The 16,988-nt window shown below is 42.9% G+C and overlaps 1 protein-coding gene across 2 annotated transcripts in view; it reads left to right on the top strand.

Moving 5' to 3' along the window:
- Nucleotides 1-8,565, top strand: part of tbx15 (T-box transcription factor 15) — a 30,482-nt gene extending 21,917 nt beyond the window's left edge. For both annotated transcript variants that reach the window (XM_029459881.1, XM_029459883.1), the window contains exons 6-8: nucleotides 332-396; nucleotides 4,110-4,207; nucleotides 6,757-8,565. In XM_029459881.1, the coding sequence (XP_029315741.1) occupies nucleotides 332-396; nucleotides 4,110-4,207; nucleotides 6,757-7,583 (990 nt within the window). In that variant the 3' untranslated portion in view covers nucleotides 7,584-8,565. The remainder of the gene's footprint in view (nucleotides 1-331; nucleotides 397-4,109; nucleotides 4,208-6,756) is intronic.
- Nucleotides 8,566-16,988: the final 8,423 nt, after the last annotated feature.

The raw sequence follows: 16,988 nt of genomic DNA, 5'->3' as shown, positions 1-16,988 counted from the left end.
GTACGAATCCCCTCAGCTGTCTGTGTGCATATCATCACATTCAGAAGCACCGTTATAAGCCAAAGTCAAGGAAATGTAGAGCCTCAGTCTCCCATCGTCTCCCTGAACCTGTCCTCTCTGGTCGTAGTTTTAGAACTTTAATTCCTAAAACTAACCCTTCTTATTATTATGTGGTAATACTACACGGCTGGGTAGGAACCTTCCTCTAGATGGTTTAAAGAAATAAATGAACAGGAACAAACAAAGTATTATAAGGTATACACAGATATAAGGTTTTGAAATACATTTTAAGCTCCAATAATCCCAGAAACCTCCTCCTTCTTGTCTGCAGATCACCAGACTAAAGATCGACCGCAACCCGTTCGCCAAAGGATTCAGAGACTCCGGCAGAAACAGGTTAGTCATCGCAGCATCTGTTGACCGACACACTACAGCCTGCTACAGTGTTCTTAATGCTGCCTCACAAAAAGCCTATTAATTTTTGTTTATCTGTGTGACCTTTAATATGGAAATAATGGTCTGAAGATAGCACTTAGTACCATATGCTGCTCCACAGCTGCTTTCTTTGCTGCCAAGAAAGAATCTCTTCAGATCTGCAGCACAGACAGTCGTCCGCACCGCCGGCTTTACTTCTATCATCGTCTCATGAAATGTGTATGAAGGCTCAAAATGCAAATATCTCTGTTCATGTACGGAAATGTGTAAACCGGAAGTGGCAGTGAATGAATCAGGTCAGCGTCACATCCCTCCTGTTGATCAGGATTCATCACCACGTCACTGGACACGTGTTTGTACATGAGGTTTTATCTCCATCTGGTCGGTGCTGGCATCTGATGTAGCTATACGCTGCTAACACACACGCACACACACGCACACACACGCACACACACGCACACACATGCACACACACATATTTAACTGTAATTAATGTTTTCACTTCATGAGAAAGTTGTGTTTAATTTGTAACACACTTCATCTCATGCTTATAAAATATTTAGGTTTGTTTTTCTAAACTTGTCACACACACACACACACACACACACACACACACACACACACACACACACACACACACACACACACACACACACACAGAGACAGACAGGGTGTTTCCTGTTCTCTGTGACACACACAACCTGACTCGTCAGCCCCTTTCATGGCTCTGTCAGCTGTTGCATCAGCTGTGTTGTCACTGCAGAGAGCATTCCTATTGGCTGTTGACACTGTGACATCATAAATCATGTTTGTCACAAGCTTACTGGTAACATTAAATATGTTTGATTTCGTCAGTACAAGTCTTCTTTACTGGAGTTTCCTCCTCGCTCTCATCCTCTCCTTCTCTCCGTCCGTCCCTCCTCTCTCTTAATTCGTCTCTCCGTCTCTGAATTATCATATATAACCTTTGTGGGGGAGACGAGGAAGGAGAGGGGGTGTGCACATGAAAGCAGCCCCCGTCCATCTGGTCTGCATTATTGGCACACAGATATTTGAGACATCTTTTTTCGTTTTTCAAACAATAGACTGTTTGATTTATGAACTGTCATTAGAATTATATTGCAGAAAAGCTACAGATGAAAAGATAACGGAGAATGAGATATCTTTCTGGAGAGAGGGAACATTAATTTATCCTCACGTACTGCTCGTGAGTCCTTCCCTTCAGCCCTGTTGGGATTAGTTTTGTCCAGATTCCTGTAGGAGCTTCAGAGTCTGAGCACTTCTGTCACCTTAAAAAGCCTTTCTTTGTTTCTGCAGCTGCTTTGTGTCGTTGATCATTCATGAATATTGTTAGCGAGCTGCAGCTCTGGCCCCCGACGTTCAAACTGCCGCTCCTGCTAATTATGGAGATTTAGGCGTTTGATTGGTCCCATACTGTAAGTTACTCTGGAGCTGTCCAACTGCACATACAGTAGTGTTCAATTCAGCTGCACAATTTGCAATTTGTGGCCATTTTTAGCTTTGCTGATGACTCGTTCTTGAATTATTGTAATTTGGACATTAATAATAGCAATAATAATAACAGTAGCTATATTTACGTAGCATATTTTATATAAAAAAGGTTAAAAAAAGTTAGAAACAATATCAAAAGAAACATTTAAACAATTCAAATGTCATAAATGCAACAGGCCTGACGGGTCTTAATTGATTGATTTAGACGCCGTCTCAGTGGATGTTGGCGTCACATCAGGTTCATAAAAGGTTATTTGATTTGTGTGCAGTTACACCAACATTTGCCATTTAATTTTATTGAGGAAGTCGAGTCGCGTTCACTTCCTTCCAGACTGTTCGGTGTCCAGCCGGAGGAGAGGTGGGATTTACCTGTCGTTTAGAAATGCTCACTTGTGTTTGTTAATGAGCAAAACGTATAGACAGAAATATCTATTAAAGCTTGATTTACAGCTTAGTTAGTTTACAATTTGTAAATATAAATCTGGGAGAGACGAGCGAGTTGAGTGTCTTTCTCTTACCGGCGTCGACTGTCAGGTCCCAGAGAAATGAATCGATTCTAAACAGATGCTCGCGTGAAACATGAATATATGTGAGCACACAGGAGCCGAGAGCTGTGACTGAGGGGACAAGTGAATATTTAATATTACTGTATTTAATGCAGTTTTCATTCATTCATCACATTTCCCATCCTGTCTGACAGCAGCACTTTCATTCTGAATTTGCATATTTAGTTAAAGACCTTTTTCATTTTATTCACATTTCCCTGGAGCGTGCCAACAAATCTGCTAAAATCATAAAAACATTTATCCTCTTATATTAAATTACTGTGACTTTCTTCAATTGTCAATTCAGCCAAAGTACAAAAGTTGAAGGCAGCTGCAACTGAAAGGCTGCAAACATTAAAGCAGGTGTGACATGTTTAGTGCTCTGCCACACGTCTGTGAAACATAACTCTGTTTATATTAGTAAAGGATATGAGCGACATTAACAGTTCTTTGTATTTTAGCCGAGGCGTGACGCTCTGTGGAGCATTACCAACTAATTCCACATTGAGAGGAAATTCAAAATGAATTTAAAGGGCAGACCAGCCCTTCTAATCCTCGAATTAAGCACCGACTTGTTTTCCTTTTTCTGACTCTGGAAATGGCTTCTTAATATAGATCCCCCCCCCCCAGCTCTCAGTTGTGGTTGTGTCGTCAGTTGAGTCTGGTGACCGTTGCTTTATGGCCTGTAGCGGAGGGATACAGCTCATTTGTTGGGTTTTGGTCCCGCAGCAGTGCGACTGTATGAATGAGTGCAGTGATGGCGAGGGTCCGGCCGGTTAGGATGGCGCACTAACGAGCTGCCACGGCCAAGGGAGTTAGTGGCCCTAAAATAACACGGTGAGAAGTGACGCGCGCTGGTTTCCCTGGGACGGGGCCGAGCGCCGTGCGGGGAAGTAAATCAAGCAGGAAGGAGAACCGTGTACAGATTCAAGATGAAACGTCATCCAGATTTATGAGCACAGTAAAAACCTGCTCCTTTTTAATGGCTCCAGTTTCCTAACCCCTCCCCCCCCTCTCTCTTTCCTTCTCATACTCTCTCCTCCAGTCTGGCTCATTTACCAACACACACACACACACACACACACACACACACACACACACACACACAAAGACAAAAATAGCGTTATAGCGTACATTACAGTAGAACAAAGAGAAGTAAAGACAACATCCAAATACAAAAATGTTACTGTTATTATTTAATGTTGTAGTTTTAAAGTACAAGGACAAGAACACATTTTAAAAATCCAGATTGTGCAAGATTAAAAAAAGACCTTAATGCCTGTTGAAGATCATTGTGCCAGGAGCTCCACAGCTGAGGGGCCCGGACAGCAAACCTTGGGGACAAGGCGAGACTTTGGAACTATTAGTGTCCCGTCGGCCAACAGAGCTCAAGCAGTGATCACGCTTGAGGGGAATTAGCAGATCATAGATATAAACTAGAGTCTCACCATGTGAGGCTTAAATAACAAGCTTAAATCTTCCCCTCTCCGCCTCCCACTCCACCAACCTCCCTCTCTGCTCATCTCATCTGCTCAACACACACATGCAGACGTCATTATTGTCCCATTTTCTCTTTCTTTCTTCTGAAATCTCTCTCTGTGCATGTCTCTTTGTCAGGACTGGCCTGGAGGCGATCATGGAGACCTACGCTTTCTGGAGACCTCCTGTGAGGACCCTCACGTTTGAAGACTTCACCAACATGCAGAAACAGCAAGGTGTGTGAGAACACACACGCTCTCTCTCTACTTCAACAACACGTCCAACTCCAAACACACCCCTCAGAAGCTTAAAAAGTCGGGGTCAGATCCTACTTAGATTTTTACTTGGTAATTATAGTTGAAGATTGTCAACAAATCTTGTGTCTTATTTTGAAGGACTGGCATCCAAAGCTACACCCAAAATAATGTCTCAGATATGTTAGGAGCATTCCTAACACCACTTGTTGCCTTGCTTACGGTCAGACACCTGACAGAACTGTACTGTTCTGACCTTTTCTCCTCAAACAGACACATTAGAGCCCACTGACTACTCTCCAAATAAGTCATCTGGGAGAATCCTTAAGTTTGAGATGTAGCACCATCTGCTCTTGATATGAAGAGATGAATGTAAACTGAAAGCCAAGATTATAAAGTCACTGATTTGAATCTATTCCAGTGTTCTGGATAATAAAGAAGTCAAACTATTCCTCATTTAAATGTGATCTGAATCCTCCGTGACCACCTCTGGTTATTATTCTTGTGATTCATTATTACAACTGCAAGAATTATTGCACATTGACGTGAATATTTGATCACTTGTTGCTAATCGAGCGATTGTGTGTGTGAGGTTATAGCGAGGTAATTAGTTGCTGCAGATTTAACATTTAACTATTCAAAGCAGAGAGTGGTGCACGGCGGTGCATGTGCTGTCCCAACCTGAACTCTCGCTCTGCGTATGTTCCCTGCATATATCACCACACACTACATCAGCTATGGTTGTCCTTTATTTGAGCTTGGCCATACGCCGCTCCCCTGGCAGGTCGGCAGGCGTCTGCTGAACTTTTCACATCACATCACATAAAATCGTTAAACAAACCCCGTGGCTTTTGGACGTCTCCGCCGCATGAGCCAGCGTCAGTCGAGCCACCTCCCTTTGTCTCGGCTCCAGGGCCGGCACACGGTCTTAGTCCCTATCTCGCTCACCTCTGGAGAGGTCAGCATGACGTGACGCTCTGCATTTGTCTGAGCGGGCGGACATGTGTTTGTTATCATTAAGCTCCTCCGAAGTGATGAGGATCAGAGTCCTCGCATCGCTGTGTGTGCAGTGACTGGATGTGTGTCTTTGCCCTTATGGCACAAGTAATCAGCTATTCCCCCTCGGCTCCGACGCACCTCGAGCCCTTCTAACCAGAGGAAAACATGACATCACCAAACTATGGTCCTCTCTTCCCTTTCCTCTCTTTCCCCTCATATATGTCTACCTCACTTCTTCTCGCTCTCTCCCCCCGTTTTCTTCATTTCTCCCCCTCCCCTCCAGCCCCCTCCCTCATCTTTTCGAGCACTGCAGCGATATTATCGAAGGCATATGGTGCAAAATCAGAACCCCAGCCAAGCGAGTCCTGGATTATTTAGTTATGCCTCCTCCTCATTCCGGGTTCAAACTGAATTTCTCCAACAGCGAAATGAACCTTGGCCAAATTGTCATTAATAGAGAAATATGCGATTGATATCCCACAGCTATCAATGCGCTCTGAAATGCTAGACTTACAATCTGTGCCAGCCCCCTTCAGCTGAATCAGTACAGTACATGTCTGAACTCTTAAGAGCGCGTGGGTTGTTATTGAAGAAAGGACTCGGGGAAGTGGGGCAGCGCTGTTGACCAGACATGATCAAAACCGAAGCCATATTTGTCTCCACATACTGTACCGGCAATATACCGTGCTTTACGAGATCATGATCTCGTATCCAGCGGTTTAAAAGAGTAAGGCCTTTGCGATTAGTCTGAGGGCAGGAGTTGGAAAACGTCCATGTGGATTAACAAGGCCGTATATTCAATTGGTGACTTTTGGTGAATTCATATTGTAGCTCAGTCTGAGTCAGTGCACGTGCACCACTGGGAAACGGAGCAGAATGTGGACAAAAGTTTTTCCTTGGTTCATTCTGTGGACATACACAAATACATATAGGAAAAAAAATCTGTCTTAAAGGGACATTACACCCGTTTACAACAACACATTCCAAGACGGCACTGCCTCAGGGTGGAGAGGATGTGGAGGTCTGGCAGTGAGAGGCTAACACTAATTCCTCTCCACAGGGAAATCCTGTTTGTTTCTTGTTACCCTCCACAGGGAGGTCAGAGGTAGGCAGGCAGGGATTCATGTCACTTTCCCATCATATCAAGTTTTTGAGAAAGAAACCCCCCAAAAAATGTATTTTCAATAAACAAAACGTTTGTTTATACTTGATTATAAAATAACAATTCAACATAAAACCAAGATCACGAACACACACACTTGCCGACATGGGGAAATTATATTAATTATTATAATAATGTTAAAACTGTTAGTTATTCAAGAAATGTTATTTTAGGATTTTATGTGTAATAACCTCTCTTACACAACTTTAAATGTAAAGATGGACGTTGTCCCACATCATGGCAGCAGGATCTTTGTGTATGATGTGGATTTCTGCTCAACTTGATGTGAACTGATTTAGTTTTGTACTTCAGAGCTCCTGTGCTTTTCTGCACTAATATTTCACTCTCTCTGCATCTGTGTGTTTTCCAGGTGGCAGCACAGGCACTTCTCCCACCACCTCCAGCACAGGAACCCCCTCCCCCTCTGGTGCGGCTCACCTCCTGTCTCCCTCCTGCTCCCCTCCGACCTTCCATCTTGCCCCCAACACCTTTAATGTGGGCTGCAGGGAAAGTCAGCTCTGCAACCTGGGCCTGTCCGAGTACCCGGCCTGCGCTCGCAGCAACATGGCGGCCCTGCAGGGCTACGGCGGCCTGGCCGACAGTTCCTACGGACGCCTCCAGGCTGCAGGGGGGGCTGTGGTCTCGGGTCAGCCCTCTGAATCCTTCCTGCCACAGAGGACTTCCTCCTTGATTGCTGCTGGCATGCAGGGCGGCGCTCATGCCTCCCTGACGGGCGGCGGTAGCGGTGGTGGAGGAAAGATGGATGCCTATGGCGGTCAGCTCGGCTCCTTCCCAGCCTCGCAGCTTCAGTACGTGATGCAGGCCGGAGGAGGCTCCGGCTCCGGCTCATCCTCCTCATCCGGATCCTCCCCTTCCTCCGCCCACATGTTCAGCGGGAGCCACCACCACGTGCAGCAGGGCTCCTACAACGCTTTCTCCCTGCACAACCCTTACAACCTGTACGGATACAACTTCCCCACCTCTCCTCGCTTGGCCGCCAGCCCTGAGAAGCCCCAGGGAGGTTTGCTCTGCTCCTCGTCTCCTGCCGGGGCCTTCGCCGAGCGCCAGTACCTGTCCAACGGTAGCATGGACTCTATGCACATGATCGGCAACACCACCGGAGGCCAGCAGGGCAGCAGCTCCTGCGATGGACGTCAATATGGCTCCTCCTCTCAGATGTCCATGCACATGGTGTAGAAAGTGGGATGGAACCTCGCAGTCCTCCATGTTTCTCAAGTCTTTCAGCTGAAAAGCAAATCTCTAATCTCTGAACCTGGTTTAGTGTTGAACCGGTGTTGTAACATGATGCTCTAAAACAAACCTTTCAGAAAAGGACATCATTTGTTTTTAAAGACACTCCACAACATACAAAGCATTATAGAGGGAGTCCAAACTATTCTTTAATTATCTTTGTATTAATGAAGCGAAAACAAGGACAGCAACCTCGACTCTCTTTCTGTTTCTGACGAGAGAGAAACAACACACTCAGATTGTAATAAAGAAGGAGCCCACATGCTCCGGTTCAGAAGGGATTATCAGTTGTGAATCTGTTATGGTGCAATAGCAACACTCCTCTCAAGTGACTCAATCTCCATTATTTTGGGACTCAAAGGCCATGCAGTCATGACATTATGTAAACAAAGAAATCACCCAGCACTTGTGCCGAAGCGTCGAAGGGGTGAGTGGTTTGCCACCACGGTCTGAAGTTTTGTCTGGCATGAAAGGGACAACTGGACACGATCACTGAATGACTCGCTGCTCCACTCGTGACGAAGGATGTGGACGCCGCGGGGTCAATGCAACGCGTGGAACTCTGTCTTCATCGACCCGTAATCCTCACAGACTGGATCGGCTTCACTATTTTTGAGTGGATTATGTTTTTTAGCATATATATAAGATGGCGAAATGCAATCAATAACGTAAGCTTAAAAGTTGTCGTGTGAAAAGTTATAAAAGAAGCAATAGCAAAACAGAGTAATTAAAGTATGTTTTGGTGTGTTGTAGAGATGTGTATTTAAGTGATGAGCAATATAACAATTTTACAGGCCAATGTGTTAAAGAAATGTGTGAAAAAAGGGAAATGGCAAAAGTAATTCTTTTTTTTGAGGCATTTAAAAAAAAAAATGTAAATACAGGTGCCAAGCACGTAAAAAGCTCAATAAACGTTTTAATTCATGTACATGGTTTTGATTGCTTTCCTCCTCGTTAGCGATACGTTCAAGACAATTACTCTGCAAAAATGAAGAACACACTGAGTTTCCCAAAGCTCAAGAATACTCGTAAAACAAATGCTCTGCAGCACATAAGCAAAACAAATTACAATCTTCACTTTAATGAAGTAATGTTTGCACCCTGGATGGTCCATATTACACAGGTAATAACTTGTGATGTCTGTTAATGACTGATAACTTATTATATTACAGCAGCTTGAGATTGTGGGAGCTGCCTCACCACGTCACAGCCTCGAGGCTACATAACAATGAATGACATGATTATTAATCACATAAGAGCTTACAGTATAAAACACACACACACACACACACACACACACACATCTGCTCTGCACCACATCACAGGCACAAGCTTCAAACGCTGATGCAATGCATCGATCATAAACCAAACTGCAGGAAAAAGACCCAAAAAAAAAGACCCATTTTCTCCCTGCTGGTTCTGTTTATTATAAGAACGAAGAGCTCGTGTGCCAACTGCACTCAGCTGCACTGCTGTTGTGCTCCATGCACATAAATATGGCACCTGTTTGATGAGACAGAGAAAGCCTCTTGTAATAATCATTTGAATCTCCGAGAGAGGGAAAACACGCAGCGTACAGGATCATTCCGACTCCAAGCTTTGTGGTTACAACAGGCTCAGACTCCAATCAGCGGCCATTACACGGATGTCTTCTGAGCGGCTCTCCCCAATCACTTCCTATCATGCGTATGGCTCCAGCCATGAAATATCATATCTGAACTATCATCAGAAAACGAAGGAGTAGCAGGCCCGTGGAGACGGCGACCCAGGATTGGAAACACCTGTTTTTCCCAAGCATGACTTAAAATAATGAGCCGGGTGATGTACCGGAGAGAAGCGCATGATTTCATAATTTGGCTCCACTCCATCTATCTGGACATTATTTCCAATGATTATTCACGTTATTTGTCTTCTCTTGTTCCAGCAGCATGAAACCCCCAGTCCTCACCGCAGATGTACCTCGGGGCCTGTTCAATTAGGAGATGCATTTGTAAAGAGGAGCAGTGCACATGGGTCCACAGAGCAGCGGCATGACATAATGCACAGCAGGTCTGTTTTCATACCGTAAACTATCCATCAGGTCTTTAAGTGGAAAAGAATGGCCGAGCTTGAGTAACAGCCACTCTCTGCCTTTCATCATGGCGTCTTTCATTAGAAACAAAATATGCAAACGATCACATTGATTGATTAATGGCAGAGTGCGTCCGGCTCGCCGTAAAACATAAAACTGGAACAATTGAAGATACACGACCGGGTATTTTAACGAGATCCTCTGACAGATGAGAGAGATCTGCCGCTTTGAGCCCATTTTGAGTGACAGCACACTGACTGGAGGGTATCCCATAATCCCCCCCTGTCTCAGCCGTTGATCTTTCCCTTCAAACACATTTTAGACATTTTTACAGACTCAGAATCACTCTCTGGGGAACTCGACTGGATGCAAGTCCGGCTGAGGGGGGTCAGTGACCACGTGCAGAAGAAGTGAAAAGCTTTAATTTCTTGGTCTGGTTTTGATATGACATCGTGTGAGTTTATTCCACACACTCCAATCAGAAATTCCTGGTAAACTATTGCCCTCTTGTGTTTATTCCTCTCTTCTGCTTGAGACGCCTCGACTTGACTCATCTTCACACGTTTGCTGACGGGAGACGCAGACCTTCTTCTCTGAGGTGTTGCAGCGCGCCTGTGTGTTGGAGCACTGCTCTTTCACAAAAGGGCTTTCACGAGACTGCAGCCGCCTCACGCCAGTTTTTCCTTTTTTCTTTCCTCCTTCAAGGAACATCTTGAAAGCATTTTAGGATTGATAAAGTCATGATACAGATGTCAGGCTTAAAAAAGAAACATGCATACTCTGGTGATGTGGTCAATGGTTTTATAGTCACAGAAGTACAGATCTCCGAAGAACAGTTGTGTACTTTGTGAAGCACGAGGACTCAGATATTAAGAAAGGATATGAACTGTAACAGAGTTAATGAGCCTGTCTCTCATCATGTGCTTCATGGGACACACAGGACTTAAACATGTTCATTGGTTAACGATAAGGACACCTCAACATGAATCTTCTTTAGATAAAACAGGAGTCTGATTGGCTTCTGTCTGCTGGTTATAGACAGAATTACACATAACAATATGTCAGAATCCTGTTTTCATTAAATGACCATATAAGGACGGTTTGGCTGATGTTGAAAAATCACAAATAATAATACATTTTGCACGAGCAGTTGTAAAGTGTTTAAGGTCAAGAAAAGTATTCTGTAATCTCGAGAATCTTAAAAAAATAAAACTTTATTGAAAAAGATTTCGCTGATGTTGATGAACAGAATCCTCCCTCACAGACTTAAGTCACATGGAAACAATAACAAATAACTTCTCCTCCGAGTCAGATGTTCTCATTGCAGACAAAACATTTGATGCCAAAAAAGATTTGAAAAATAGACAACGAGAAGATCAGAAAAGGAGATCTGGAAAAAGATTGAGAGCTTCCTGTAAGAAGGACCACAGACTTATATACATAAACTACAGAAACAAACATAGAAACATTACCCAGCTTAGAAGAATCTATATCAGTTTAAGTGCACGCTATGTTTTGAATATTTCTCTCTGATGGAGAACTGAAGCCGTTATCTGTTCGCTCTTCAAAGCCACCAGACTCCATTGACAAAAACAGTCGTTTTAACTCGCCGCACACAGGAGTTGCTGGTGTACCGCTGCCTCCATCGGTTACTTTGTTTGTGTTATTGTGTGACTTTGGTGAATCCGAACTAACCCTTTAAAACACCAAAGTCACACAATGACACAAACAAACTTACCAGTCAGCGTATCTTAGTTTATACGGACTTATATTGAGATAATATCCTAACATCGTAACATTTAAACCATGTGAGGATTAGAATGTTGCTTCCCCCTTACATTTTAATCTTTAAAACACTACTAGGTAAATTAAGTATGAAGATAATGCTACACAATACTGATAATAAGTGACATATAAAGTGTTCCTCGTGGCTGCAACATTACCTTAAATGTAAATGTTCTGGATTTCTCGTACGTCATGTTTCTCCACAGTTAAAATTCGTATCTTGACTAGAGTTTGAAAGAGTCTTCACAACATGTGTTTGTAATGATGAAGCCACCAGTGTGTTTGTCAGCTAATAAAGAGGCATTTTCAAGTTACAACCGTGCCCTAACACTTAACCATAATTCTACCTCGTGCATGCCAAACCTCAATCTTTATCTTCTGTTTAAAGACAACGCTTAATCTAATCTTAATTCTAAACTCACATTCTAAATGAAGCTTAATCGGTAGTTTAACTAACATCAAACCAAAACAGATTACGAGAGCAGAGGACTGGATAAAATGCAGTTTTCATCATTTTAAAGACATAAATCAAATCAAAAACACACACATATTCTCACAATCTCACAAGAACTACGCCTAAGTGATGGCATACAGGTCAACAGGAAACAGTCTAAATGATTTTCCTTCTTCCTCAGGAGGGAAAAGAGATGTTTGAGATACGGTCGACCCGCACAGGCAGGTGGTTCTGATAAAACCCCCCAGCCCAGGCTGTCCCATGGTGCCGTGCCTGCTGAGTACAAAGACGCCCCACTGCAAAGCCCCCGTGTCTAAATGAGAGAGGTCCGGTGCTGTGTGGAGGTTTGCAGTCAGGTCCTTGGAGATCCAGCGGATAGAGTGACTGACCGGGCAGGTGACCCGGATACTGAAACCCCCGTGGAGGGTTGATTTTAGAGTGTGAGAAATTGAGTGGTGGACTGTGAGAAGGGTGAGCCGTAGTTGTGCTGAAACATAACTGATTAATGTATTAGTCAACCAGCAGAACATGAACCAACAACTAAATTGATAAAATCAATTAAGATTAAGATTAAGATTAAGATTAAGATTAAGATAGACATTTCAGACGTGTTTTTCAGTCGTCCATCTCCTACGCCTCTGACAGAACAGATAAGCTTCTATTTTATTCAGTAGAACTTTTTCACAGTCGAGATTATCGCTTGAGGAAACGCTCAGGTGTAATTACTGCCTGCGTTTCATGTTTGGTGTGCAGGTGTATAATCCGGGTATTATACATGTTGGCTCACTGGGTACTTGGACACTTCTATGGATCAGAGACACTACCAACCTTCTCCTATGCTGCACCTTTATTATGGAACTGACTTTCCCCTCGCACCCATGGACTCCATTACAGAATTCAAATACGCTCATAAAACCAATCTTTTTATACCAGTTTACTCACTTTAATTACAACAACTGCAGATTATTTAATCCCAATTTCAATCACATGTCTGATTGTTGCTTTATTACTGGTGCTTTGTTGCTTATTGTATGTTTTATTAGTGCCACGAAAGATGCAATTAAATCAAATAAATAAATAATAATGAATTAAATGTATTATAATTAATTCATATTATTTTTAATAAATACACCTGTTTAATTTAATTAAAATTTCAAAATGTTATTAGTGTGAAAGTGAATCCAACAAGATTAATTAATATTAAAATGTTAATAATTCTTCACGCAAAATAGACCTGTTATATACTGGCTTTAACATTTCTATAGCACATTGATGATGTTGAAATCAATGTGAGCCTAATGTATCGTTGTGTGTTCTATTACACATTTGAAAATGTTCTGTGTGGCTTCTGACTGTATGAAAAAGTGATTTGTTTGTCTGTAACTTGGCATGGCTGCATCCTGTTGTGCAGAGGTGGAATATAACTAAGTGCATTTACTTAAACACTGAGCTGAGGTACAATTATGATATCAGAAATCAGAATCACATGCAAGGAATTTGCCCGAGTGTTGTGGTGCAGTGGTGCATACATTAACGACAATATACACACAATACAATTGCCATTTAATAGTGTGTTTGTGTGTCTGACTCTGACGGGGACTGCATGTGATTAGGGGCCTGATTTTGTTGGACCTAACATCAGAAAGAGGGGTGTGTGATGGCAGGGAATGGAGAGGGTGGGGTCGAACAGCACACAGATGCTGGGTGAGTGGTTGTTGTGGGACGATGGGGGAGGGTGCAGAGGGGTAAGGAGAGCGGGTTGAGTTGTGGATTCAGATACAGTGAAACAGGTGTCCCCAGGCCTCGAGCAGGAGAAGTGAAATACGGAATGGCAGCTAGTTTTCTGCCCTCTGACATTATCTGACTCTGTCGACTGCTGGCGATATAATATGAGAGCTCTGGATCCCCCACTTATTAAATGTGACATCCTCTATTTGTACGATGTCACTTTGTTTAGTTTTCATTCATGCATCGTTTTCTACGGCATTTCATCCTTTGTCAAAGCTTTCACATTTTTTGTTTAAAGTTTCTGTGTGTAATACACAGAAGAAGAACTGGCCCGGTGAACATGAGCTGGTAAAGATGCCACACGGGAAAGTTGAAACTGGTCAAAGCAAAGGTGACGCTACAAAACAGATATTTTCTCATCCCTGATGCTTGATGCACGGTGGCTTAAATATTGGATTAATGTATAAATGGAGAATGTAAACTCATATAGTGTTGAGTGGAGACGGAAGATAACCCATGCAACATGGTACCACTACAGTATAAATATGTCCTTGAGAGCTTTGGGACCAGATGCTCAGCAGCCTTTATCCCACCAACAAAGTCGTAGTTTAGACAATCCATCAGGTGTCTGTCCTAAAATGAAACAAAAAAGCTGAACTTTTATTATGGAAACCTGATATGATAGACTTGGATTACCAGGAAGGTGTAGATTATTCACAGGTTTACACATGAAAGTTTAGACAACCCCGCCCGTATTTGAAAGTGGATTTAGTAAAACATTGTGTGATTGACAGCTCAAGCTCCACTGGCTGCTTCAGCAGGCATTTTACATCAAAGCTAGGAAACCATTTGCAAACACTATGGCCCAGGTCTGCCCTGAATAAAAGAGTACAAAGGAGAACAAACCAGAGGTCAGTGCCATACATAAAAGGCCATCCCATAAAAACAACAACAATGCTTATAAGTGTGTGCTTGCAACATGGCCTCCCTTGTCCTTGTCTGCCGCCTGAGTGGGCATTCAGTTTTCCATTCGCTTCCCTCATTAATTTCACGGGAAGTTTGTTTAACGGTCAAAGTAGGGAAACAACCGGGCAGATTTGAGAATGCAGACTGGATAGATATTCTGGAAAATACTCACACATGCGTTGTATAAATCACCTTTATAATGCTTGTCACATAAAATGTTACTATGACTGTGGGCTTGAGAGCGTGTCCGCTGTGTTAAAACTGGCCTGATTTTGGGACAGCCACGCAGCCCTTCCTCCCCCCCGCCACCATCAATCTATCTATGGGGCCCATACATGCCTGCTGGTGCGTGTCTGAATGCGAGTTTGAGAGTGGCAGCTGTGCGCTCTCATGGACCTCACCTGCACCGGCTGGGCAGACGCCAGGGACAGATTCTCAGAAATGCAAGAAGTCAGTGAGCAAAAGTGTGTGTGACTTATTACTCTGATAAAACAACATATCTATTGTGGTCCGGATAACACTACGCCGGAGTAATCCCCGGTAACAGGCCTGTTGAAAGCTGAATCACACCCGCGCTCATTGTGCTGCCCAGCAGCTTGGATTGGATCGTATTGCGACGTGCGCCGAGAGGGGAAAACTGTGTTTCTCTCTCCTTCCTCTCGAGGGATTTAGAGTGACTGCACATCGTCATCCAGCTCCTCAAAGCCTCTGCGTCAAAAACACACACTGACCAAATGCTTGAACTCTGCCAAACCCTCTTCTAAGTCCCTGACTGAGGCTGAGGATGTGTGTGTGTGTGTGTGTGTTGAGTGAGTGGCTTCAGCATTGAAGGAGGAGTTGTGTGTGTGTGTGTGTGTGTGTGTGTGTGTGTGTGTGTGTATAAATCAAGGACGACCTCTTCACTTACTGAATCAAATGACATTGCTTGTTGGTGTTTCATGGGTGTGGTCTGGTGTCAACGTTATTTATGGAACTTATTTTTCTTGAACTCATCTCGGCTACATATAATCCAGAAGTTTCTTGTTGGCAGAGATTGGATAAGTAAGTCATCTACTCTGAATGAACAGCATCCTGCTCCTGAATAAAGTTTTAGAATCAAATGTATTGCGACGTCTGTCTTTGATAGGAGAGAAGAGGTTATTGACAATAAAATGCCACTAACTATTTCATCATTTTGTCAAACACTAAAGTAGATCACCTGCATGTCACTGGAAACTAAAGCTGGCATTATAAAGACACACACAGTTCTCATCCCAGATTTTCAGGTGTTCAAAATGTTCTCAGACAGGTGCATCTCCAGCGTACAGCTGCAGCTTTCGCTTTATGTTCAAAGAACTCTTAAAGGAAACTGTAAAGCTTTCATCAGCAGAAGGTCTCCCCCAGCCGCACTTGTTCTCAGTGATGATGACAGGTGTTGTCATTGTGCTGCCCAGTTGTCTGTTTCTCTCTAAATGTCTTTTAATGTTTGCACTTACTGTGTTTATAATGTAATATATGTATAGCCTACTCCCACACATCAGCGTGCAAATCAATCTGTATGTAAAAGAGTTTAAGTTCAGATGTCACATGTACACACACACACACACACACACACACACACACACACACACACACACACACACACACACACAAACACACTTCCCCCCCAGTATAATCCCTCACACCTGCTACATAAAGGAATGCCAAGTTAAATTTACAACCCCGAGTAAAGAGCCAGTGGAAAGAAGACTTTAATTGAGGATGACTCTGATGTTCGCACTGCATATTACATAACACACTATATGTAGTTTATTGAAATTACTTTCAAATCAAGTTGTAATAGCAGGAGCTAGATTTTATATATCTCAATATTATATCAAGATCGTGATATAAGACTACGTATGGTTTTAGATTTTGGATATCATAATGTTTTCCTGGTTTTAAAGGCTGCATCATTTTTTATCTTGTCTTGTAATGTCCTATTGCTCATATGCTCATCTTATGTTTGTCCTACTTACAGACTACACTCTGGTCATGTCCCCCTTGTGTTCTTGCACCTCTAGATGTGTCAGCTTGAATCTCTTGTATCAGCCGGATGTGCGTAGATTGTCTGTAAACATCGCCACCCACTTGGTGACTACATAGTCTAATTGTATTCTCTTTATTCCTGCAGGAATAAAGAGCTCACTTCTTTATTTTAGTATAATAGATTTACTTCTCACCATCCTCTGGTTTAGTTTGTATCGACGGAATTCATTCTAATTAAGGAAAAGGAAAGTCATTGTATGGCATTAAATAACGTATTCAATTAGTTTTGACTTTGTTATTCTGGTACACAATATAGTTTCTAAACAGTAGCTAAACAAAG

The sequence above is a fragment of the Cottoperca gobio genome, chromosome 21 (assembly GCF_900634415.1).
Source record: "Cottoperca gobio chromosome 21, fCotGob3.1, whole genome shotgun sequence".
Lineage (NCBI taxonomy): Eukaryota > Metazoa > Chordata > Actinopteri > Perciformes > Bovichtidae > Cottoperca > Cottoperca gobio.
Note: the sequence above shows the minus strand (reverse complement) of the source record. Positions and strands in the feature narration are given on the sequence as shown.